The sequence below is a fragment of the Oncorhynchus nerka genome, linkage group LG23 (genome assembly GCF_034236695.1).
Source record: "Oncorhynchus nerka isolate Pitt River linkage group LG23, Oner_Uvic_2.0, whole genome shotgun sequence".
Classification (NCBI taxonomy): Eukaryota; Metazoa; Chordata; class Actinopteri; order Salmoniformes; family Salmonidae; genus Oncorhynchus; species Oncorhynchus nerka.
This window is the reverse complement of record NC_088418.1, coordinates 27,067,758-27,091,851: the sequence shown is the minus strand read 5'-3', so window position 1 is coordinate 27,091,851 and position 24,094 is coordinate 27,067,758. Positions and strand designations below refer to the sequence as shown.

The window sequence follows — 24,094 nt, the reverse complement described above, 5'->3', positions numbered from 1 at the left end:
GTTCCCATACGTTGATTCAAAAAAAGTAGCTCGATATCGGCGGTTGTTGAGCAAATGGATGTCACCTGAAAACTGAAGCAAATTCCAGAATAATTCAGAATATACCCAAAAAATGTAATCTGTTTTGACATATTTTATTTTTTAAATATAGAATGTCAGTTTTAAGTTAACAATAATTACAATTTAAACATTTTATTGTACATTTTATATTTTGGGGCTCTTAACTTTTTTGTTTTAGATTATTTCATTATTGGATCACGTTACCATGGTAAATTGATTGCTTTGTATCAACAGAGAAGTGGAAGAAATGCCATTGTGATATATCAATGTATGGATGTTCTAGAACTCAACAAGAATGGAAAGCAAAGTTCTCTCTCGATCACATCAAACATTTCACAAACTAAAAAGTCTGCTGAAGACAGGCAAGAGTCTAGAACCTTAACCAAATTTCAAAAGGAGAAGACTACCGGTGCCATGGCCTGCAACATTTTCAATGAGCTACGCCTGGAAGAGAAACTCTGCGATGTGGTCATCAAAGTCGAGGGAGTTGAGTTCAGTGCCCACAAGACTATCCTGTGTGGATGCAGCTCGTATTTCCGGTGAGAGGCTTGTCTGTGGTAATTGTACCATAAACATGAAAACAAAAATAACTTCAACATTCTAAATATGAATTGACATAGATGAAGAATAGAGACTTTAGCCTCAATCCATGCCCAGGAGAGAGTACCAACACTAGCCCAGTTTCCCAACACGATTGAGCCGCCTTCTGTAAATACATTTAATTCAGATTCATCCTAATTTGTCTTCATAGACACATCTTCAATTATTTCTGGACTATGCTTAATGCTTAATCAAAAGAGTTTCATAGGCCAGATACATGTATCCAACTCTGGACAGTTACATTTTTTGAGAATTGGTTTCCTTATTCTGGGTCTGTGATGTGTGAAACTGTCCCTCAGTGAGTTGTCAATGTTCTCCCTTTTTCCCTCTGCAGTGCTCTGTTCACCAGTGGCTGGAACCCCTGCGAGAAACGTATGTACACCATCCCAGGTGTATCTCCTGAGATTATGAGGATGCTCATCGAGTACGCCTACACCCGGACCGTCCCGGTCACGGCGGACAACGTGGAGTTGCTCCTAGAGGCAGCAGACCAGTTCTCCATCCTGGGCATCGTGCAGGCCTGCTGCCACTTCCTGGAGACCCAGCTGTGTCTGGAAAACTGCATCGGCATCTGCAAGTTTGCCGACTTCTACTCCTGCCCGGAGCTGCAGCGCCGAGCACTGTTCTTCATCCTGCACCACTTTGAGGAAATCATCTGCTGCTCCCAGGAGTTCCTGGAGCTGTCTCTGGCCCAACTCCTCGACCTCATCAAGAAGGACGACCTGAACGTGAGGCAGGAGAACACTGTGTTTGAAGCCATCCTGCGCTGGATCGCCCACACTCCTGCCAGCCGCAGGCACTGGATCTCTGTGCTACTGCCAAAGGTGACGGTCCACTTATAAAATGGTCACTGATCAAAGGCCTACTTTTTTGTTCTCATACTGGGCACCTATGGAGCTAAAAACAACCAAGTGAAAATTGGTTTCATAAAATGTGCCACATTATGTTAGACAAGAAGCGTGTTTGCTTAGTCTTCCAATACCACTCTGGTTTGCTTTGAGTGTTTTTCAACTGTATGAAATCCCTTACATTTAATTCTGTCCATCTAGGTGCGAATGGCTTTGATGAATGCTGACTACTTCATAAACCATGTGAGGAACAACTCCCTGGTGAAGGGCAGCGATGAATGCAAACCCATCATCCTCAACGCCTTAAAGGCCATATACGAACTCAACATGCACGGCCCCTCCATTTCCAGTAATCCGCTGAGGCGACCTCGCCTGCCTTACGCCATCCTACTAGCTATCGGCGGCTGGAGTGGAGGCAACCCGACCAATGTCATCGAAGCATACGACACGAGGGCCGACCGTTGGGCGACCATAGCGCAGGAAGAGAGCCCACGGGCTTACCACGGTGCTGTGTACCTCAACGGCTTCGTCTACTGCTTAGGCGGCTTTGACAGCGTGGAATACTTCAACAGCGTCCGCAAGTTCAACCCCATCACGTGCACCTGGCACCAAGTTGCGCCCATGCACTCGCGGCGCTGCTACGTCAGCGTGACAGTGTTGGACGGCTGCATTTATGCCATAGGCGGTTTCGATGGCTACGGGCGTCTTACAAGTGTGGAGCGGTACGAGCCTGAGACAAACCAGTGGACCCTGGTAGCACCGATGCACGAGAAGAGGAGCGATGCCAGTGCCACCACACTGCATGGCAAGGTAGGCAGAAGTTGAAGGGGAATAGATTAAGTGATGCCTGCCAATACTCGTGTGGCAGTACGAAAGAGTAATTGGTATTAAACCCGAAAACAGTACATGGCAAACTAGACTACTAGATTGCACCTTACAAGTAAAAAAATAAAATAACAGTTGCGGTGTGTCAATGCTGTGGGGTCCTCTGGCGTTCAGGTGTACGTCTGTGGAGGCTTCAATGGGACCGAGTGCTTGTTCAATGCAGAGAGCTACTGTCCCAAGACTAACCAATGGACCCCGATTGCCCCTATGAGTCGCCGCCGCAGTGGGGTCGGCGTCATTGCATACAAGGAGCACATCTATGCAGTAAGTTACACACACAACATGAGTCCGAGCAGCACTTCTAGTCGAAACAAACTAAGTAGTCATGTCTGGAGGACTAACACTTTAATGTGTTTTGGTCTGTACATTCAAAACACTTGTCTCAGGACAAGTCCAGGGGTGTGCAGGCGCTTTACTCATGGTACAATTCAGTGGGAGATATTCAGAATTGAGTATTAAAACAAATTGCAGTAACTACCTGGAGCACTGAGATGGCCTTAGGAGGCAATGGTGCTCGGCTCCTCAGTGAGATTGATTGCTGTGTAAAACTACCAGTCTGGAATAGATGGAGACGTCAATTAGCTCAATAGTCTCAGGCTGTCAAGCAAGTTACATTTTGACGGTACAACTTGAATATAAGCAGCTGTTCTTTCATGAAACTTTTCTTTCCATGAAATGTAAAGTTTATAATGAATGTATATGTGGCTAATTAAACATACAGATGAATTGCCTCTAGCTTCTGTTTCTTTCTCACAACATTTGAAATCCAATTAGCCTCAGACTCACAAGATTGTTCTACCCTAGGTCGGAGGCTTTGACGGCGCCAACCGTCTGAAGACCGCAGCGGTCTACAACCCACTGGACAACACCTGGCGCGCCTTGCCCACCATGTTCAACCCGCGCAGCAACTTTGGCATCGCCGTGGTGGATGACCTGCTCTTCGTGGTGGGCGGCTTCAATGGTTTCAACACCACCTACAACGTGGAGTGCTACGACGGGAAGACAGACGAGTGGTATGACGCCCACGACATGCCCACTTTCCGCAGTGCCCTCGGTTGTTGCGTCGTGCCCGGCCTGCCTAACGTGGCACACTATGCTGCCACCCGCGACTCCCCAATGTTGCTCGCTGACGAATGGAACACACCTTCCAAGACCAGGCTGGCCTCAAACCTATAGACAAGTACATCCTTCCCATTCCGCACTCTAAGACTAGAAAAAAAGAGAGGATATTTTGCTTAGGAAATAAATATATTAAGATAACTGTTTGGAGTAAAACATTTTAGCTGATTGTTTGCATTATACATCTGACATACCAAAATAAAACATATTCAGCATCTTCACAGACAACAGATATAGGCCGCCTAATTATATGAAATATCTTTTTTTTTTCAATTGCAAATGGCGGTATTCTCAGAGCTCATTCTGCATTTTAAAGCGAATACACACAAAGCAAAATATGTCCTTTACAACTTCAAATTACTGTACGAGAATGAGACCAGAAGGAATATGGGTTCTGGACACCTACAATAACACACAAGCTCAGATTCCCTCTGCATTTATGGAAGAGGAATAACAACTGGTGGGAGATTCACTGCTTTCACCATGATAAAGGACTTTCAGTATCAATTTTTTAAAAACATCCCAACTGGAGACATTTACAAAATCAACACCGACATAGTATACTACTCTGAATCTAACTATCCATGGAGTGCATTTATGAATGTACATGGTAGAACATAATGAGGATCTGAATCAACAGAACTCTGGATTGTTTTAGCTGAAACACGATTGTGAGGTACTGTGAATAAAAATGGTGTTGAGGAATGTAAGTCACTACGTAATACAATGTGCCTCCAGCCACAATGACCTTAAAAGGTTAAGTCTTTGACAATATAAAATACACAACAGCAGGAAAATACACACAATTACCTGAAAACGTTCACAATGCACTGAGTGAGTAAATACATAATTACAGCTTTTCCCATTTCCAGACAAGTTTCCAGAAAGAAAAAAAAAAGTTATTAAACCGCCAGATAACATCACGGCTTGAAGAACATTTCACACACGTCGGTAATGTAAGCACAATGGAATGCTAATAAAGTCTTTGACCTTGGTTTCAGGTTAACGAACGAGCCAAATAATGACTGACAGACATTTCATTGAAGACCACCTGAGTGTGTCGTTAAACTTTCCTGTGCAAGTGGGGTAGGTATGTTACCCCAGTAGCCATAATCTGCCTTCCTGTGAGGTAGTGGAGTTCATTATTTCTAAATAGAATTACTTCCAGGTTACGCTTTGGCATTGGGGGAATTATAAAGTGAAATTGTAGCGTAAGGTCTTCACTGCCCTACCAAGCAAAAAGGCAGTAACTGCTCATTTGGTCGAAAACGAGTTAGTCATTTTTGCTACATCAAATACATGCTTAATTATATGGACAAGTATCCTGCCTCTTTTGTATTGTGCTCTGGAGAAAGTGGGGGTCATGTTAGCAGTAACTGCATAAGGTTACTGTGAAACTAAGGTAAATAAAAGCCATTTTTTTCCTCAGTTCCACGCTATGAGCAGTTACTGCCTTTTTGCTTGGTAGGGCAGTTCAGTTGACCACTTTTATAAGCGGGCAAAGTCGATAGGCTTACTCAAGTGCAATTAACCGTGCTTTAGGAATGTCACAATTAAATGGAATGGAGAAAGGAGTGCTCTCAACGACTCCCGAGAAAACATTAACGTTAAGTTACTGTAGATATCATTTGGCCCAAGTTACAGAGGACACTTGTTCCCTTAAAATCATTATTCTGCTCCACTTATAATTTTATAGCTCTCTTTTGACAAAGAAAACAAAAAACAAAACCAGATCCAACCGGTCAAAAATAGATTGAGACTTTCCAAAATGAAGTGCTTTTTGTTCCTCTCCTATTATTTACAATGCATATTTAAACAACACAAACGAATCTGGTGTTACGAGTCTCTTTCCAACATTCAAATGGTACAGAACACATTGAGCTATCGTAACACATATATCTAGTGCAAAACAAAGCCATGGAGGAAACAGGCCGAAGACTGTAATGAAGCAAGCGAAAGGAGTAGCCTAAAACTGAAAGGAGTAGCCTGTCAATACAATGCACTCAATAGATGTACATTAAAGCAAATCTTTAAAAACCTTCCCCTTTGTGTGGGCCTTAGCATCTCACTAAAGCCAGCACATAAAAGGTGGTCATGGGAACCATCACAGTGTCAAATGGAATGTCATTCTAAGGTCGAGTTCCTGGCCGACTACAAGCGTAAGTGTTGCATTGCATCAACCAATAGTTCCGTGCCACGTCATCGACTGTGCAGTCGGGCATCAGATTGCTATAGCATGTGATGTGGTTAGCAGATGTGTTAAAAACCTAATCAGGAGTTGTAAGATCTGGCATGCGTCTAATGTAGTTGGACAGGAACTCCCATTTACAAGCTAGAATGGAGCATTGCTAGCCTGGTCCCAGATCAACTCGTCAGGCATTGACAGCAACTGAGTTGGCATGATAGTACTAACAGGCTGACGCTAGAGCATTGCTGCATCTAGACTTTAAAGCAGTGTTTGCACAAACTCGGTCCTCAGGTGCACATTTTGTACTACACCACAGGAGGTTGTTGGCACTTTAATTGGGGAGGACCAGCTTGTGGTAAAGGCTGGAGTGGAATTAGTGGAATGGTATCAAATAACTCAAACAAGTTTTCCAGGTGTTTGATGCTTATTCCATCGCGCCGCTCCGGCCATTATTATGAGCCGTCCTCCCCTCAGCAGCCTCCACTGCACTACACAACCGATTCAAATAATCAACTCATCATCAGGCTTCGATTATTTGAATCAGCTGTGTAGTGCTAGGGCAAAAACCAAAATGTGCACACTTTGGGTTCATCGGGACCAAGTTTGGGAAACGCTTCTCGAAAGCATATATTAAGAGAGGATTAAGAGAAGGCATATTTAAGTAAGGCCAAAAGCATACATAAATAATGTCCTTTTTACATGGCGTATCGTTCCATTGTCTAGTCATACGTTTATTCAATGCCAATTGTCACATACAACTGCCACAGACACTTTCTCTCATCGACAAACCTGAGCCCAAAAAATGAAAAGCAACCCCGAAAAAAAGCGTGGCAATATCAACGAACTGCATATTAGACAGGAGGGACAGTACTGAAAGGAAAATGGGAATCGGACACTGAAAACGATGCCGCTCGTGGGAGGACGGAATGGAGTTCAGCACTCGATCTGCGACTGCAGCTGCCTGCGCAGGGTGAGGGTGCGGCGGTGGAGCTGCTGCATCTGCTGCATGCGGTCCCGCTGCCGCGCCAGGTTCTGTGGCATAGGGTAGCGCTGGCAGCCGTACAGGAAGCGGTAGGGGATGCGTACGTGGCAGGCGGTGGCACGGCAGCGCGGCTGGGGCATGGGCGGCAGCAGCATCCAGCGCTTCCGCTCGCCGCAGTAGCGGTAGGCCTCCTTGCGGTACTGCTTGTCCACGTCGTCGCTGTTCTTCCAGCCGCCGATCACAAACACGTCCTCGCCCAGGTAGCAGATGGCAGTGCCCTCGATGCTGGTGACCTCAGGCGGCAGGCTCTCCAGGATGTCGTCCGAGATGCGAGCACTGATCTTCTGCTTTGCGGTCTCGTCCTGCACGGCATAGCTCTTGGGGCAGCAGGAGGCAGTGTGGTAGAAGTTGGTGGGCGCCACCGCCATCTGGAACACACAGTAGTTGTCAATGAGCGGCAGGGAGTCCACCTCCTGCCACTGGTGGCTCTCGGTGTCGTAGCGCGTGGTCACAGTCTTCAGCCCGTCCTCGTTGTCCGTGTCCACGGGCGTGCGCGCCGTCACATATACATAGCGATCCTCCACACTCACCGCCTTCACGTCGCGTAGGATCTTGGGGGCCGACTCAAGGTTGTGCCACTTGTCCTGCTCGGGCTCGTACACGCTCACGTCCTTGAAGCCCGGGCTGAAGTTGCCGTGGCCGCCGATGCTGTACAGGATGTTCTTGATGCAGGTGAGGCCGAAGGAGTGCTTGCGCGTGGTCAGGTTACTCACCTGTTCCCAGGTGTTGCGGTTGGGGTTGTAGCGCTCCACGGTCTTGGCGAAGCCCGGTTCCATGGAGCCTGCTACGTAAACGTGGGAGTCCGTGGTGGCGATGGCATGGCCATCCAGGTGGTTGTGGATGTGGGGCAAGTTGACCCAGCGGTCCTCATACACAAAGTAGCCCACGCACTCACTCAGGTAGTCGCCGCCCTCAGACACCCCGCCCACCACCATGATCACGTCCATGTTCTGTCCGAAGCGCGGCTGGAAGGCTGCCATGTGTGACGCCCAGAACTCTAGGTCGACTGACTTGAGGTTCTCAAAGCGAATGGCGTGGCCCTCCACGGCCTCAGACACCAGCTGCAGGCAGGCGGCATTGTTGGCCACCAAGGGCTCCTTCTTGACCACCTGGGTCAGGTAGGTGGGCATGATCTGGGGAAGCCGGAGGAGACGAAACAGCTCCTCAAAGTGCTTCTCTCGCTCCTCAGCGTTGCGCTGTACCCATTTGACGATAGCGTCGAAGAGCACCTCCTCCGAGTCCACGGTGATCTCGGCGTCGGACAGCCAGTCCCGCACCAGGTGGAAGGGGAGCGTGTAGAATTCTTCGTCCTGGATGACCTTGTGGAAGTTGCGTCTGATCATGTCAGCAGCACGCAGGGCAAGCTGGTCCAGCGTGTACATGTGGGCCAGGCTGTGCACCGCTACGCAGTTAGCCAGGCTCAGCTTCTTCTTCAGGAACTCACCGCAAAAGTCTTTCAGCTGCACCAGCAGGAACCTGAAACAGTCAATGTACTAATGAAGCATCACATTTATTCAACCTTTATCAATATAGCACTCAGACGACCAGTAGTGGTTAGAGCCATATCAATGTATATATGGATCTGGTAGTGGTTATACATGTTTTTATTTCAATAAAATCATAATAGCCTAGATATAGATCTATAATAGAGCATTGGAATTGCCAAAGCTTAGAAACTAGAATTTTCCCCAAACCAACGCATCCCACCACTTGTTCTATTTGGTGAGCCAATCCTGCACCTGCAACGCAGCCTTCATTGCTGGAGTCGTTGACCAATACATTTGAAAGGGGGTTGGGGCAAGTGTCTTTTCCGGCTTTGACAATTGGCTCAATGTGAAAATAAAATATCTAGCTATGTTTTGCTTGTTAGGGCACAAATTAAACAACGATGAAAGGACAGCTTTAGTCATTCACTGTAATAGGAAAACTGTGTGTTTACAGTAAACCACCAATAACAAATGGCGGTTGCCTATTTTGGCGACTACTTTTAGCTATACAAACAGTAAGTTCGTGCTACCCGATAGATGGATAACTAGTGCAATATGTATTACCTGTCAGCTAGTTCCAATACTTCGTGAACGTTGGCGGTGCTCACTCGTATTTCACCAGTGTACATGAACTGTATGACGCTTTCCACTGTCTCTGGGTCGGGCCCCGTTTCAGAGCTCCATTCTTTCATATCCACCCGCCCGGACAGCGACTCAGAAAATTGCCCCCCCAGTAGAGGGGTGAAATAGTCCGTAGATGCAGCCAGAACCGAACGGTGGGCCGTGAACTCGCAACTTTGGACCCTTTCGCTGGCTGCCCCGCTACTGAAGGCCAACGTCACATCGCAGAACAACCCGGTCTTCCTCTGCTCATTCTGCCGACGAGACAGCTCTGAGCAGTGGGTTGAAGATGTAAAATCTTCGGCCTCCTCTGAATCCCCATCCCCCGCGAGTACAGTGGGTGGGCTGGTTCCACTGCCGCTGCTTCTGTTCGAATCGTCCGGGTTCGGTGCTGTGGCTGCCATATCGGCAGAATAAGGTTTAAACCTTAAAACAATGTTATGCAAAAGCCTGGGGAAGCAGTCGCACGCACATACAACGCAAGTAAACAAACACTCCAGAATGGACATGCGTAGTTGATGGCAAGCGGTATAGCGCTTTCAAGACAACTAGGAACTCGGGGAAAAAAACGATGTCAGATCGTGACGTCAGTCATCTTTAGGTCAGAGAAGTCGGAGCCCTAGTGGTGCATACAAAACAACCGGAACTCGAAAAAAAAACTAGGTTACATTTTTTCCGAGTTCGACGACCGTTCAAAAAAAAAAAAATCCTTGTGACAAACTTTATTTGTCACATTCGCCGAATACAACAGGTGAAACAGTGAAATGCTTACATACAAGCCCTTAACCAACAATGCATTCTTAAGAAAATACAAAACAAAACAAAGTAAGAGATAAGAAAAACAAATAATTAAGGAGCAGCAGTAAATAATAATAGCGGCGCTATATACAGGGATACCGGTTCAGAGTTAATGTGTCAATGTGCAGGGCACCGGTATTGAGGTAATTATGTACATGCAGGTTGGGTTATTAAAGTGGCTATGCATAGATAATAACAGAGAGTAGCAGCAGTGTAGGGCGGGTGCAAATAGTCTAGGGAGCCATTTGTTTAGCTGTACATGAGTCTTATGGCGTGGGGGTAGAACCTGTTTAGAAGCCTCTTGGACCTAGACTTTTCGCTCCGGCACCGCTTGCCGTGCTGGAGTCGTTGACCATTTTTAGGGCCTTCCTCTGACACCGCCTGGTATAGAGGTCCTGGATGGCAGGACGTTTGGCCTCGGTGATGTACTGGGCCACACTCACTACCCTCTGTCGTGCCTTGTGGTCGGAGGCTGAGCAGTTGCCATACCAGGCAGTGATGCAACCTGTCAGGATGCTTTCGATGGTGCAGCAGTAAAACCTTTTGAGAATCTGAGGACCAATGCCAAATCTTTTCCTCCTGAGGGGGAATAGGTTTTGTCGTGCCCTCTTCACGACTGTCTTGATGTGCTTGGACCATGTTAGTTTGTTGGTGATGTGGACACCAAGGAACTTGAAGCTCTCAACCTGCTCCACTACAGCCCCGTCGATGAGAAATGGGGCGTGCTCGGTCCTCCTTTTCCTGTAGTCCACAATCATCTCCTTTGTCTTGATCACGTTGAGAGAGAGGTTGTTGTCCTTGCACCACATGGTCAGGTCTCTGACCTCCTCCCTATAGGCTGTCCTCAGTTGTTGAGAAACCTTCACTGGTCATGGTGGCTGTACTACCATTGTTTCTTCATTGCCACTCGTTCCTTCCCATCTTCTCACCACCTCCAGATAGGAGACACGCTGGACACTCCTTGCCACCTCATTCTCCTTCACACGAACAGGGCACTCCAGGAATTCAGGTGCATGTTCACCTCCACAGTTACAGCATTTCACTTCATCTGGCGTATGATACTCTCCCCTCTGCACACACTTGACACATGGCCAAATCTTTTGCATTTATGACACTGAAGGGGCTTGTGCACAAAAGCTCTCACAGGGTATCTCATCAATCCTAACTTTATATGAGAAGGTGAGAGACTCTCCGTCAACAGTAGCATGGATGAAGTTAATTCATTTTCTCCGTCCAACATACAGGTCAGTCGACGTGCACCAACCACTCCATCGATGCCTTCAGTAATATCCTCTGACTTTATTTCTTGAGCCACCCCAGAAATAACCCCCTTGATAGGCACCTTGCTAGTCTAGTAGTTTCCTATGTTCCACCACAGCTTTACTTCTCCTGTTTCCCCTTTTTCTTCGCCACTGTAACCCACTCGTTCTCACTTTCTGTGCTATTAGCTTCACCCGACTCACCAGCAGTTTCAAACAAAACCTCAGCTTCCGTCATCTTCCAATCGCCTCATCGGACAGCCCTGTTTGTCTAGCACGCTTCTAGAGTATGGCGCATGAGATTAAAAGCGCACGCATACTAGGTTCGGTTTGCTCCTAGCAGATGCTAAGCGAACGTCTGTGCCTGGCATACTCCTTTAAAAGACCTTTGCTGAAAAACTGAAAAAAAAGCATCAATATTACTGTCTGTCTTGAGACGCCTTAGCAACAACATACCCAGTATACACTTCCTCAAAATAGTCCAAATTAAAAAGTTAAATCAAGACGTCTGTAACAAATTAACAGTCTTAACCGCACAATCTTACATCTAACTAATAACCTTTTCAGACAAATGGAATGTGCCGCCTTGAAAGTGCCTCGGCTACGGCATGTTTATTTGTCTGTAAGAGTACAATGTGTCTTTTTAAATAATGACTGGCTCCAACTGAAGTTATTATCTGAGACTGGACATACTTTTGATTTAGCATTGTTCCTTGCTCAAGCAATGGACACTGCCAACAAGGATGTCAAAGAAATCCCAGGGAAAATGTGTGGACAGGGCTAATGTGACTTGGAAACAAGCGACAGGCCAGGGAAGTGTGCACAAGCTAGGCATACGTCAGAGAGAGAAACCAGCACGAGGTGAGTACGTGAAAGAATGTTGCAGATGTCAAGGTGATCACATGGCAAGTGAGTGCTGTTTTCAGGATGAAAAGTGCCATACGTGTGGCAAACAAGAACATATAAAACGAGCCTGTAGGGTTAAATCCCCTGCAGAAAGATCCAGACAAAAAGGGGGAGGGAAGCAAAAGTAATGAAAAAGGAGCAAAAATTTTTTTTATGAGACACATCACACCAGTGGGGAAGCTGAACAAAACAAAGAGGAAGAAGAGGATACGTTTACAATGCACAGCATGTCAGATAACATACCAAAAGTGGCGAGTTTGATGTGGATACAGGGTGCAGTGTAACCATAATCAACAGAGTTGTGGGACAGTGCAAATGTTCCAGACTTAATGACTTGTTCTGTGCATCTCAAAACGTACACAGGTGAGAGACTAGACCCAATAGGAGCAGCTAATGTAACTGTGCAGCACAGAGACACAGTGACTCAGCTACCTGTAGTAGTCGTATCAGGCACCGGGCCAAAGCTGCTACGTCAAGGCTGGATAAAATAAATGAAAGTAGACTGGGGAACAGTAAATCAGATTGATGAGGGTCAACAGTGGACTGGAAGAGGTGTTGACAAAGCATGAGAATGCGTTCAAAGAGGAACCTGGAACATTGAACGTCTCCCCAGCTAAAATCTATGTCGACACAAAGGACAAACCAAGGTCTTACAAACCAACACATGTACCTTATGCCATGAAGTCAAAGGTAGAGGCAGAGATTGACCGTCTCTTGAAAGAGGACATTATCGAACCAGTCAAATTCTCAGAATGGGCAGCTCCCATAGTGCCTGTTTTGAAACCTAACAATTTTGTGAGAATCTGTGGGCATTACAAACTGACTGTTAACAGACTATCCTCGTCAGAGCAGTATCCAGTTCCAGAAACAGGATCTATTTGCAAATCTGGCTGGTGGACAGAAGTTCACAAAGTTAGATATGAGCCATGCATATCAACAGGCCACTCTGGATGAGGAATCTAAGATGTATTGTACAGTAAACACACGAGGGGTTGTTTCTGTATAAATGTTGACCTTTTGGTGTCCCCAGCAGTCCTGCTATTTTTCAGAGGACCATTGAGGGCGTACTTCAAGGGATTCCATATGTTGCCATCTCCTTTGATGACATCCTGGTGACGGGGAGGAATGACCAGGAGCATCTGAGCACGATGACTGAGGCACTACAGAGATTGGAGAGTGCGGGCCTGTCGTCTCAAGCGTAGGAAGTGTACCTTCATGGGGAACGTGGCAGTGTTCCTAGGACACAGAGTGGATGCCATGGGTGTCCATCCGCTCAATGACGAGGTACAAGCAATCCAGCACGCACCTGCTTCTAAAAATGGGACTGAGGTTAAAACCTTACCTGGGACTGATAAACTATTATAACAGGTTCTTGCCAAACGTGTCAAGTGTTAGCACCTCATCACTGCTGAGTAAAGAGACAAAGTGGAGGCGGGGATAGAGCAGGGAGGACTTCGTTTGTAGAATCAAAGAAACTGATGCAGTCATCGGTTGTGTTGGTTCACTTCGATACTCTTGTGTGATGCTTCACCCTACGGGGTAGGGTTGCTTTTTGTGGGGAGCACCAGTGATTGTCAGGCTATCCTACCGCAGCTATGTCAGGGTCACCCTAGGGTCTCATGTATGAAAGCGTTGGCTAGGAGTTACTTATGGTGGCCACAACTAGATCAGGAGATAGAGAATCTAGTCAAGACATGTAACACGTGTCAGGAACACAGAAAGGCACCAGTAGCAACTCCACCCTAGGGAGTTTACAGAGAAAACGTGGAGAATATTGCACATAGATTACGCAGGGCCATTAGTGGGGAAAATGTTCCTGATAATCATTGATGCACATTCCAAATGGATGGATGTGTGTCCTGTTAGTTCTGCTTCATCCACTACTATAGACGGGCTACGACCAAGCTTTAACAACCAAGGGATACCTGAGATGGCGTGGAGCGACAATGCGACCTGTTTCGTGAGTACAGAGACACAAGAATTCTTCAGAAACAACGGTATCGGGCATGTGACATCTGCTCCACATCATCCATCTTCAAATGGACTGGCGGAATGCGCAGTAGAGACATTCGAAGAAATGATGAAAGGTGCAGAAGGGAGCATATCAGCAAAAGTGTCACGGGTTCTGTTCAGCTACAGAATAACACCTCAAATCCACAACAGGACTTTCTCCGGCTGAGTTGTTATTAGGTCATAGACTACGCTCCACGCTGGACCTATTCTATCCAGACCTGAAAAGGAAAGTTGACCGCAAACAAAACAAACAGAAAGAGAACCGTGACAAACATACCAAGGGCTGAAGTTTTGGAAAGGGAGACCCTGTCCTTACCGAAAATTTCAGTCACAGGCCAAAATGGCTTCCTGGATTCATAGACTCAGTGACTGGTCCTGTTTCCTACAAGGTAATGTTGGGAGATATGTTGATCAGATTCTTGCCAGACGTTATGGAACAACAAGTGAGTTACCAGTTGTGATGGCGAAGGACAGGCTGTTCTCTAGCTATCCAAGTGCTTCTGTGGTGCACGTTCCACAGACAGAGACTGTAACAGAGGAAAAAGTTGACCAAGAGAAAAACCCAGAGTCAGATACTCTGAACCCGGCTCAGAACCAGCTGGTGGCTTTTCCACCGTTGAGAATGAACACTACCCCCTAGTGTTCGTCGTTCACAGAGGCATGCAAAGCTTCCAAATCGCTTAAAATACTTTGAACTCTGAACAAGAGAAAAAAATAGAACTGTGACAAACTGTTTTTAAAAGACTCATAGTAAAAGAGACTCAAGAGTTAAATACTTAGTTACCCAAGCATGTGAACAAATAACTGATTGTGAACATGTGAAATGTCACGTTTATTGTTTACACTGACTTGTTTAGCTCAGTAGAGTACATACGTTTAAAAGGATGTTTCTGTTAAAGTAACTGTATTTCATAATTAGTTCCTTAACACTATAGAGGAGTATAGGGAATGTCTTGTGTTGTACATGTATATCCTAAAAAAGGGTTTATTCGGGACAATGTTATATTTAATCAATAAGGCCCAAGGGGGTGTGGGATATGGCCAATATACCACTGTTAATGGCTGTTCTTATGCACGCAATGCGGAGTGCCTGGGTACAGCCCTTAGCCGTGGTATATTGGCCATATACCACAAACCCCTGAGGTGCCTTGACATTAGAAACGTTTTACCAGCGTAACTAGAGCAGTAAAAATAAATGTTTTGTCATACCCGTGGTATATCTGAGCGTATACCACGGGTATGACAAAACATTTATTTTTACTGCTCTAGTTACGCTGGTAAAACGTATACCCATGGTATACGCTCAGATATACCACGGCTGTCAGGCCTCAAACCACCCAGTGTATAATGAAATCTTAAGAGGGGTGGAATGTGGTAATGTGGTATTAACGTCATTACAAATACACACCACCAGGTGATGTAGCACTGGAATACCGTTCGGTACCATTGTTCGAGTATTGGAATGTACCCCGATGCACACGTGGAGTGCAGCTGCCTGCCTGTTACACCATGCTCCTAGTTAGTAATAAAGTAATCCGTTCATAAAGAGCTACTCCCTCACTGCTTCCAAGGCATGAAGAGCTCCAAGGGTTAATAACCACATTTGGTCATAATATATGGGCAAACCACTGACAGAGAAGCATGCAACAAGCTTTAGCTCATTCGGTGCAAGCATCCAATTACTCTCACTGCCACCGGTGTCAACATAGTGCCAAAAGTCCAAATGACAAATCGTACATTTCTCAATCTCACTGTCTCAAGTCCCCAACAGAACATGGTCTAGTGTACTCTACCTGCTACTGCATAAAGTCATGCGCTAAGAAACAAAATAATTCTTCCACGACAATTAAATGACTCTTCTCGATATCTCACCTCTTGTTCACTTTATTTTTCCGCCCCCTTCATTTCGATGTCTTTGTCCTTAGTTGCCATCTCTTCCTTCACCCAGTCACGGTGCCATTTGTCTCATCCTTCACTCTTTCTTTTAGTCAATGGCATCGAGCCCCTTGGTCAGCCGAGACCCCTCTAAGCTATTAGACTAAGAAAACAAGGGAGAATGTCATTATTCACTTAATGGTGAGGGATAATTGTTGACTCCTGTAACGTGTACGCTAGGAGTCGGGAAGCAAGTTCAGGGAGTGTATTTTAATTAATTAATTAACACGGAACAAAAAAACAAGAAACACGAGTAGCATCTAGACATGAACACTGGAATAGAAACAACACCTAGGGAAATAACTGAAGGGAGTGACATACATAGGGAAGGTAACCAGGCAGGTGATGGCGTCCAGGTGAGTCTGATGAGGTGCTAGTGCACGTAACGATGGTGACAGGTGTGCGTAATAATGAGCAGCCTGGTGACCATGAGCGCCAGACAGGGAGTATACGTGACAGTACCCCCTCCCTGACGCGCGGCTCCAGCCGCAGGACGCCGACCAGAGGGAGGGTCCTGGGGACCAGGCCGGTCTCTTCTGCTGAGGCGCGGCAGCCTGACGAGCCGGCTGAGGCACCCCCAATAGCGAGCGACACCTGGACTCGAAATTGCCTACACTAACCCCCCAAACATTCAACAGTCCCTGATGCTTCCTTTTGGTGAGGCGTTATTCTGTAACGTGTAAGCTGGGAGTCGGGAAGAAAGTTCAAGGAGTGTATTTAATAAATAAACATAGCCGAAACACAGGTAGCATACAGACATGAACACTGAAATATAAACAACGCCTAGAGAAAAAAACAAAGAGAGGGACTTATATAGGGAAAGTAATCAGGCAGGTGATGGAGTCCAGGTGAGTCTGATGAGACGCGTAACGATGGTGACAGGTGTGTGTAATAATGAGTAGCCTGGTGACTTTGAGCGCCGGGCGAGGGAGTATACATGATAGACTCCATGATTGTGGTTTACCTGATACTTCACACAAAATGTATATCATTATAACGTAAGCCACAACTGTGGTGGGATCTCCTTCTACAATTGTGTAGAAGGAGGAAACACAAACATAACGTCTTAATTGGGCCACCAGAACACCTTCAATGCCAGGGTTGGGGTCAATTCCATTTAAATTCCAGTAAATAAAGTCAACCAAATTTTACTCTTTAAAAAGCACTGAAGAGAATGGGAATTCAAATCAGAATTTCAGTGCACTTCCTGAATTGACTGGAATTGAAATGGAATTGACCTCAACCCTCTTAAATTCACCTTGGTATAGATTCTACAAGTGTCTGGAACTCTTGGAGGGATGTGACACCATTCAACCACGAGAAGTCCCACCATTTGGTGTTTTGTTGATGGTGGTGTAAAACGCTGTGTCAGGCACTGCTTTAGAATCTCCCATAAGGGTACAAGCCCCCTAAGCTCCTTTGAGACCCCTCTTTCAAAGTCACTGAGATCTCCTCTTCCAGCCATGGTAGCCAAAATAATAGGCCGTTGGACATTTTTATACATAACCCTAAGCATGGGACATTAATTGCTTAATTAACTCAGGACCAACACCTTTGTGGAAGCACCTGATTTCAATATACTTTGTATCCCTCATTTACTCAAGTGTTTCCTTTATTTTGGCAGTTACTGTACCTGTATATTTTGCTGTGTTTTGCATTTTTGTTAATTTTCTATTTGTTGTGTGTTTGCACCAATTTGTAAGTCGCTCTGGATAAGAGCGTCTGCTAAATGACTTAAATGTAAATGTAAATGTGTTTGGGAGTGTCCGGTTTCCCTGGGATATGTGCTGTCACAATGCATATGATGCACACATCTGTAGGCCAATTTAGAAACTGTCAAATTAGTCCATGAGCCAGACCCCCAAATGTTGACCGTTGGGCTCACACGGGCTGAAAATATCTTTGTGATATATCTTTTTTTGAATTACTTCAGTACCCATAATTGTATCTGCTTCCACGCCATTATGTGATGTCATGAAAATGCATCATAATGGCTGCATCATAATGCTTTTGGTTAAAAAATCTCAAACTATATGGCTCTGCAAAACAGTTGTTGGAGGTGTCCACTCACATATCAACAACTGCATATCTCAAGGCCCGCTGCCCTGTTTTCTCCACTAACAATTAAATCCTTCCAAACAATGCTGTCAAATAAGGCAAGGCTCATAATGAATCAAGTAAGCACTAGGTTTAAAATATAGGCAACAAACGTGAGCTGGTAGATTAGTTGGCCTATTCTGGAAAGGGGGAAATATAGGCTACAGTCCCACCTTGGATGTTCGTAACGGACATGCAGGACAATAAATACATAGCCTACTACTGTACTGTTTTAATATAAATAACAAAACAGAGTCCTTGATGACAAAGGAGGCCCAGAAGAGGTGAGCCTAACTTCTGTCTTTCTGTGAGGCTCAGCAGGGACTTTGTTGAGGTTCTACATGATTGGAGAGACACGTTGTTGTCCATTATAATACAACAACTTTGAACACTGAAGGATTAGGAATTCAACGGAAACATACTGATAAAGGACATTACATTACAGCAATGGCAGAGACATGCTCACCACAGTCCACATACTCCACACCCCCAACCATGAACTTAGCTGTTGGGAGCACTTCTCCACTCTCTACTGCTCCATGGTTGCCCACAGCTCCAACATATTCTCATTCATCTCCCTGCAGTGCTCAATCATCACCTGGACCATGTTGACCAACTCCATCTACCCTTTCCTCCATGGTTCTCCCCTGGACCTCCAGGCTCTCTCTAATCCTCCATCACCCTTGGCAACTCCTCCCTGGCCTTGGTCCACAAGTTCCTGGTGGTTGAGGGGACTGAGGTTTCTCTGCTCCTGGATTGAAACATTCATAACAGGGTTCGAGGGCCACCCAAAACATTTAGTTTGGCCTGCCAGAGGCTCCCAGAATGATATTAGCCTACACTAATGTTCAAAAGTTTGGGGTCACTGAGAATTGTCCTTGTTTTCCATGAAAACATACAAGAAATTAGTTGCAAAATGAATAGGAAATATAGTCAAGACGTTGACAAGGTTATAAATAATGATTTTTTATTAAAAAAAAAAAATTAAAAAAATCCTCCATTTGCAGCAATTACGGCCTTGCAGACCTTTAGCATTCTAGTTGTCAATTTGTTGAGGTAATCTGAAGAGATTTCACCCCATGCTTCCCGAAGCACCTATCCACAAATTGGATTGGCTTGATGGGCACTTCTTACATACTGTTAGCAGTTGACCTTATTCTTTAATAACACAGACCCCAAAGCAAATCAGGGGGAGGAAAATAGGTTTATTCAAATAGGACAAATCGTGCTTGGAAGTAGATGGTCATTATCCCCTGTCCTCAGTGATGCACTCCAGCGATTCTCTCCTGTGGTTCTCCCCTGTGATTATCTCCCAAGAACAAAGGGACAGGATCTAGTTTTATAACCCAGCCCTAGCCTGTGGTTGACCAATTAGAAGTCATTGCGGTACAACTGGGCCAATGGCCAAATAACAAGTATCCTGTTTCAGGCTCACTGTATAGACAAATTCCTCCCATGTCTCTGACCCGTTGATAAATAATTCCCTGTTACAGAAAAAACACTATTTCCATTGATCGTTAATTATATTGACTTTTCGTCCTCTTGACCTCTCGTACTCTGTCTCTGCGTTGTGTATTTATCTTCAAAATATTCTTATAGTACCATACGGTCAAGCTGCTCCCACAACCGATCGATAGGGTTGAGATCCGGTGACTGTGCTGGCCACTCTATTATAGACAGAATACCAGCGGACTGCTTCATCCCTAAATAGTTCTTACATAGTTTGGAGCTGTGCATTGGGTCATTGTTCTGTTGTAGGAAGAAATTGGCTCCATTTGGGCCATTCACAAGGTATGGTATGGCGTTGCAAAATGGAGTAATAGCCTTCCTTCTTCAAGATCCCTTTCCCTTGTACGAATCTCCCACTTTACAACCACCAAAGCACCCCCAGACCATCACATTGCCTCCACCATGCTTGACAGATGGCATCAAGCACTCCTCCATCATCTTTTCATTTTTTCTGCGTCTCACGAATGTTCTTCTTTGTGATCCGAACACCTCAAACTTAGATTGGAAAAAAGTGTTATGGACAGACCAATCTTCTTCTGTCCAGTGTCTGTGTTCTTTTGCCCATCTTAATATTTTCTTTTTATTGGCCAGTCTGAGATGTGGCTTTTTCTTTGCAACTCTGCCTAGAAGGCCAGCATCCCAGAGTTGCCTGTTCACTGTTGACGTTGAGACTGGTGTTTTGCGGGTACTATTTCATGAAACTGCCAGTTGAGGACTTGTGGGGCATCTGTTTCTCAAACTAGACACTCTAATCTACTTGTCCTCTTGCTCAGTTGTGCACCGGGGCTTCCCACTCCTCTTTCTATTCTGGTTAGAGACAGTTTGTGCTGTTCTGTGAAGGGAGTAGTACACAGCGTTGTACGAGGTCTTCAGTTTCTTAACAATTTCTTCCATTTAATAGCCTTCATTTCTCAGAACAAGAATAGACTGACGAGTTTCAGAAGAAAGTTATTTGTTTCTGGCAATTTTGAGCCTGTAATCGAACCCACAAATGCTGATGCTCCAGATACTCAACTAGTCTAAAGAAGGACAGTTTTATTGCTTATTTAATCAGTACAACAGTTTTCAGCTGTGCTAACATAATTGCAAAAGGGGTTTCTAATCATCAATTAGCTTTTTAAAATGATCAACTTGGATTAGCTAACACAACATGCCATTGGAACAAAGGAGTGATGGTTGCTGATAATGGGCCTCTGTACACCTATGTAGACATTCCATAAAAAATCTGCCGTTTCCAGCTACAATAGTCATTTACAACATTAACAATGTCTACACTGTATTTCTGATCAATTTGATGTTATTTTAATGGACAACAAATGAGCTGTTCTTTAAAAAACAAGGACATTTCTAAGTGACCCCAAAACTTTGATTGGTAGTGTATTTATTGATCAACAGATTTTTTGGGAGTCTTTTTGGCCCGTGGCTCAATACTGATATTATATTTTGGTCCAGGAGGTTTCACCACATTAGGTTTACAAATCATAGGAAGGCTGCAATGTTATGTTACAGTAACCCACTGGCATATGTTGAATCCAATCATAAAACATAACATCAGTTTACCTGTTGCTGAAGGTCACCAGTAGATCTTGGTTCCTCAGTTGGCTCATGACATTCATCAATCGTCTGAAAGCAGCACAAAGCAACTCAAAATTTAAAAATGAAAATGCTACAGACGTTCAGCTATTCATACAACATACTGTAGATACTTTCAGATAAATATTGTTTAGAAAATCTTTATTCCACTTCAGTAATGTTAAAGGAGAAATCTGCAGTTCAAACAGTAACAAAGCTTTCACCCTGCCGCTGTTTTGGTAAAAAGCTGAGGGATGGGGCTAAAGAAATGAACCACTCTCAAATTCATAGACAGAGCTATGGATGCAAGGAATGACCATCCATGATATCTAAAGTATATTTTTAACCATGTTATACAGAGCTTGTATAAAATTACATTCATATCAAATCTAATTGTATTTGTCGCATGCACCGAATACAACAGGTGTAGACTTTACCGTGAAAAGCTTACTTACAAACAACACTGAGTTTTAAGAAATTAGAATTAAGAAAATATTTACTAAATTAACAAAAAGTAACACGATAAAATAGCAATAATGAGACTATTCACAAGGGGTACAGAGTCAATGTGCGGGGGTACAGGTTAGTCGAGGACATTTGTACATGTAGGTAGGAGAATAGAGACTATGCATAGATAATAAATAGCAAGTAACAGCTGTTTAGTAGCAGCATTTGATTAATTGTTCAGCAGTCTTATGGCTTCGGGGTAGAAGCTGTTAAAACTTCTTAGGGCTAGGCATCCTGCTAGCGGGACAACTTCCGGTGAAACTGGAGGGCACGCAATTCAAATAAATAATCATAACAATTATGGATATTAAACATTTAGGTACATACAAGTGTCTTATATCGGCTGGAAGCTTAAATTCTTGTTAATCTAACTGCACTGTCCGATTTACAGTAACTATTACAGCGAAAGCATGCCATGCGATTGTTTGAGGACGGCACCCCACATCAAAATATTTTTCCACTGTCACAGGTTTTATAAATTCACAAATAGCGATTAAATATCCACTTACTTTTTGAAAACATTCCTCTGATTTGTCATCCAAAGGGTCCCAGCTATAACATGTAGTGTCATTTTGTTATATAAAATCCTTCTTTATATCCCAAAAAGTATTTAGTTGACGCAATCGATTTGAGTAATCCACTCATTCAACATGCAGAGAAAGGAATCCAAAAATCTACCCCTAAACTTTGTTTCAACAAGTCAAAATACGTTTCTATATACTCCTCAGATACCCTAAAATGTAATCAAACTATAATAATTCTTACGGAAAGAAGTATGTTCAATAGGAAACAAATTTTAGCAGGTGTGTCTTGTCTTCATGGCACGCCCAAACATGAATTTCCAAGACTGTGTCCCTGTACTAAAACTGATATTTCTTATTTGTTTTGGAAGTTACAAGCCTGAAACCTTGAACATAGACTGCTGACGCCCTGTGGAAGCCATAGGAATTGCACCCTGGGAGCTAGAATTCAGTATGCCCCTATACTTTGCGTTGTAAGGCCATGGTCTGGTAGGTTTTTCTTTGAATTTTCTCCTACCATATCTATTGTGTTATAGTCTCCTACATTATTTTAACATTTATGCAAACTTACGTGTTTTCTTTCCAATGGTACCAATTATACACATCCTGGCTTCAGGGCCTGAGGAACAGGCAGTTTACTTTGGGCACGTCAGTCAGAAATTGAGAAAAAAAAGAGGCCTAGCCCTAAGAAGAGCCTTTTGAACCTAGACTTGGCACTCCGGTACCGCTTGCTGTGCGGTAGCAGAGATAACAGTTTATGACTTGGGTGACTGGAGTCTGACAATTTTTGGGGCCTTCCTCTGACACCGCCTAGTATATAGGTCATGGATGGCAGGAAGCTTGGCCCCAGTAATGTACTGGGCCGTACGCACTACCCTCTTGTAGCACCTTACGGTGAAATGCAGAGCAGTTGATGGTGCAGCTGTAGAACTTTTTGAGGATCTGGGGACCCATGCCAAGTCTTTTCAGTCTCCTTAGGGGGAAAAGGCATTATCGTGCCCTTTTCACAACTTTCTTTGTGTGTTTGGAACATAATAGTTTGTTGGTGATGTGGACACCAAGGAACTTGAAACTCTCGACCCACTCCACTACAGACCTGTCGATGTGAATGGGGGTGTGTTCGGCCCTCCTTTTCCTATAGTCCACGATCATCTCCTTTGCCTTTGTGGGCACTATGGTGTTGAACACTGAGCTGTAGTCAATGAACAGCACTCTCACATATAGTTGAAGTCGGAAGTTTACATACACTTAGGTTGGATTCATTAAAACTCGTTTTTCAACCACTCCACAAATTTCTTGTTAACAAATTATAGTTTTGGCAAGTCGGTCAGGACATATACTTTGTGCATGACACACGTAATGTTTCCAACAATTGTTTACAGACAGATTATTTAACTTATAATTCACTGTATCACAATTCCAGTGGGTCAGAAGTTTGCATACACAAGTTGACTGTGCTTTTAAACAGCTTGGAAAATTCCAGAAAATTATGTCATGGCTTTAGAAGCTTCTGATGGGCAAATTGACATCATTAGAGTCAATTGGAGGTATACCTCTGGATGTATTTCAAGGCCTACCTTCAAACTCAGTGCCTCTTTGCTTGACATCATGGGAAAATCAAAATAAATCAGCCAAGACCTCAGATTTTTTTTTTTAGACCTCCACAAGTCTGGTTCATCCTTAGGAGCAATTTCAAAACGCCTGAAGGTACCACGTTCATCTGAACAGACAATAGTACACAAGTATAAACACCATGGGACCACGCAGCCATCATACCGCTCAGGAAGGAGACGCGTTCTGTCTCCTAGAGATGAACGCACCTTGGTGCGAAAAGTGCAAATCAATCTCAGAACAACAACAAAGTACCTTGTGAAAATACTGGAGGAAGCAGGTACAAAAGTATCTATATCCACAGTAAAACGAGTCCTATATCGACATAACCTGAAAGGCCACTCAGCAAGGAAGAAGCCACGGCTCCAAAACCGCCATGAAAATGCCAGATCATACTTTTTGGTTCTCTGATCTGATTAAACAAAAATAGAACTATTTGGCCACAATGACCATCATTATGTTTGGAGGAAAAGGGGGAGCTTGCAAGCTGAAGAACACCATCCCAACAGTGAAGCA

General features: G+C 44.5%; 2 protein-coding genes across 5 annotated transcripts; one reads left to right on the top strand and one right to left on the bottom strand.

The window, feature by feature from the left end:
* Positions 1-118: 118 nt before the first annotated feature.
* LOC115106198 (kelch-like protein 11) lies at positions 119-9,388 on the bottom strand. 4 transcript variants are annotated; one of them, XR_010460682.1, is made up of 4 exons: positions 8,794-9,388; positions 3,180-8,218; positions 2,872-2,949; positions 119-1,382 (listed from the first exon to the last, which is right to left on the bottom strand). XR_010460682.1 is itself a non-coding variant. In XM_029628766.2 (2 exons), exons 1-2 carry the CDS (start codon positions 9,357-9,359, stop codon positions 6,634-6,636), a joined length of 2,151 nt encoding a protein of 716 aa, XP_029484626.1. In that variant the 5' UTR covers positions 9,360-9,388; the 3' UTR covers positions 2,724-6,633. The 4 variants fall into 4 exon arrangements, 1 of the variants encoding a protein (XP_029484626.1); XR_010460681.1 differs by having other exon boundaries at positions 2,872-8,218; XR_010460680.1 differs by lacking the exon at positions 119-1,382 and having other exon boundaries at positions 2,724-2,949.
* LOC115107198 (kelch-like protein 10) lies at positions 331-5,212 on the top strand. The gene is made up of 5 exons (XM_065008015.1): positions 331-599; positions 995-1,484; positions 1,710-2,318; positions 2,508-2,657; positions 3,198-5,212. Exons 1-5 carry the CDS (start codon positions 331-333, stop codon positions 3,567-3,569), a joined length of 1,890 nt encoding a protein of 629 aa, XP_064864087.1. The 3' UTR covers positions 3,570-5,212.
* Positions 9,389-24,094: the final 14,706 nt, after the last annotated feature.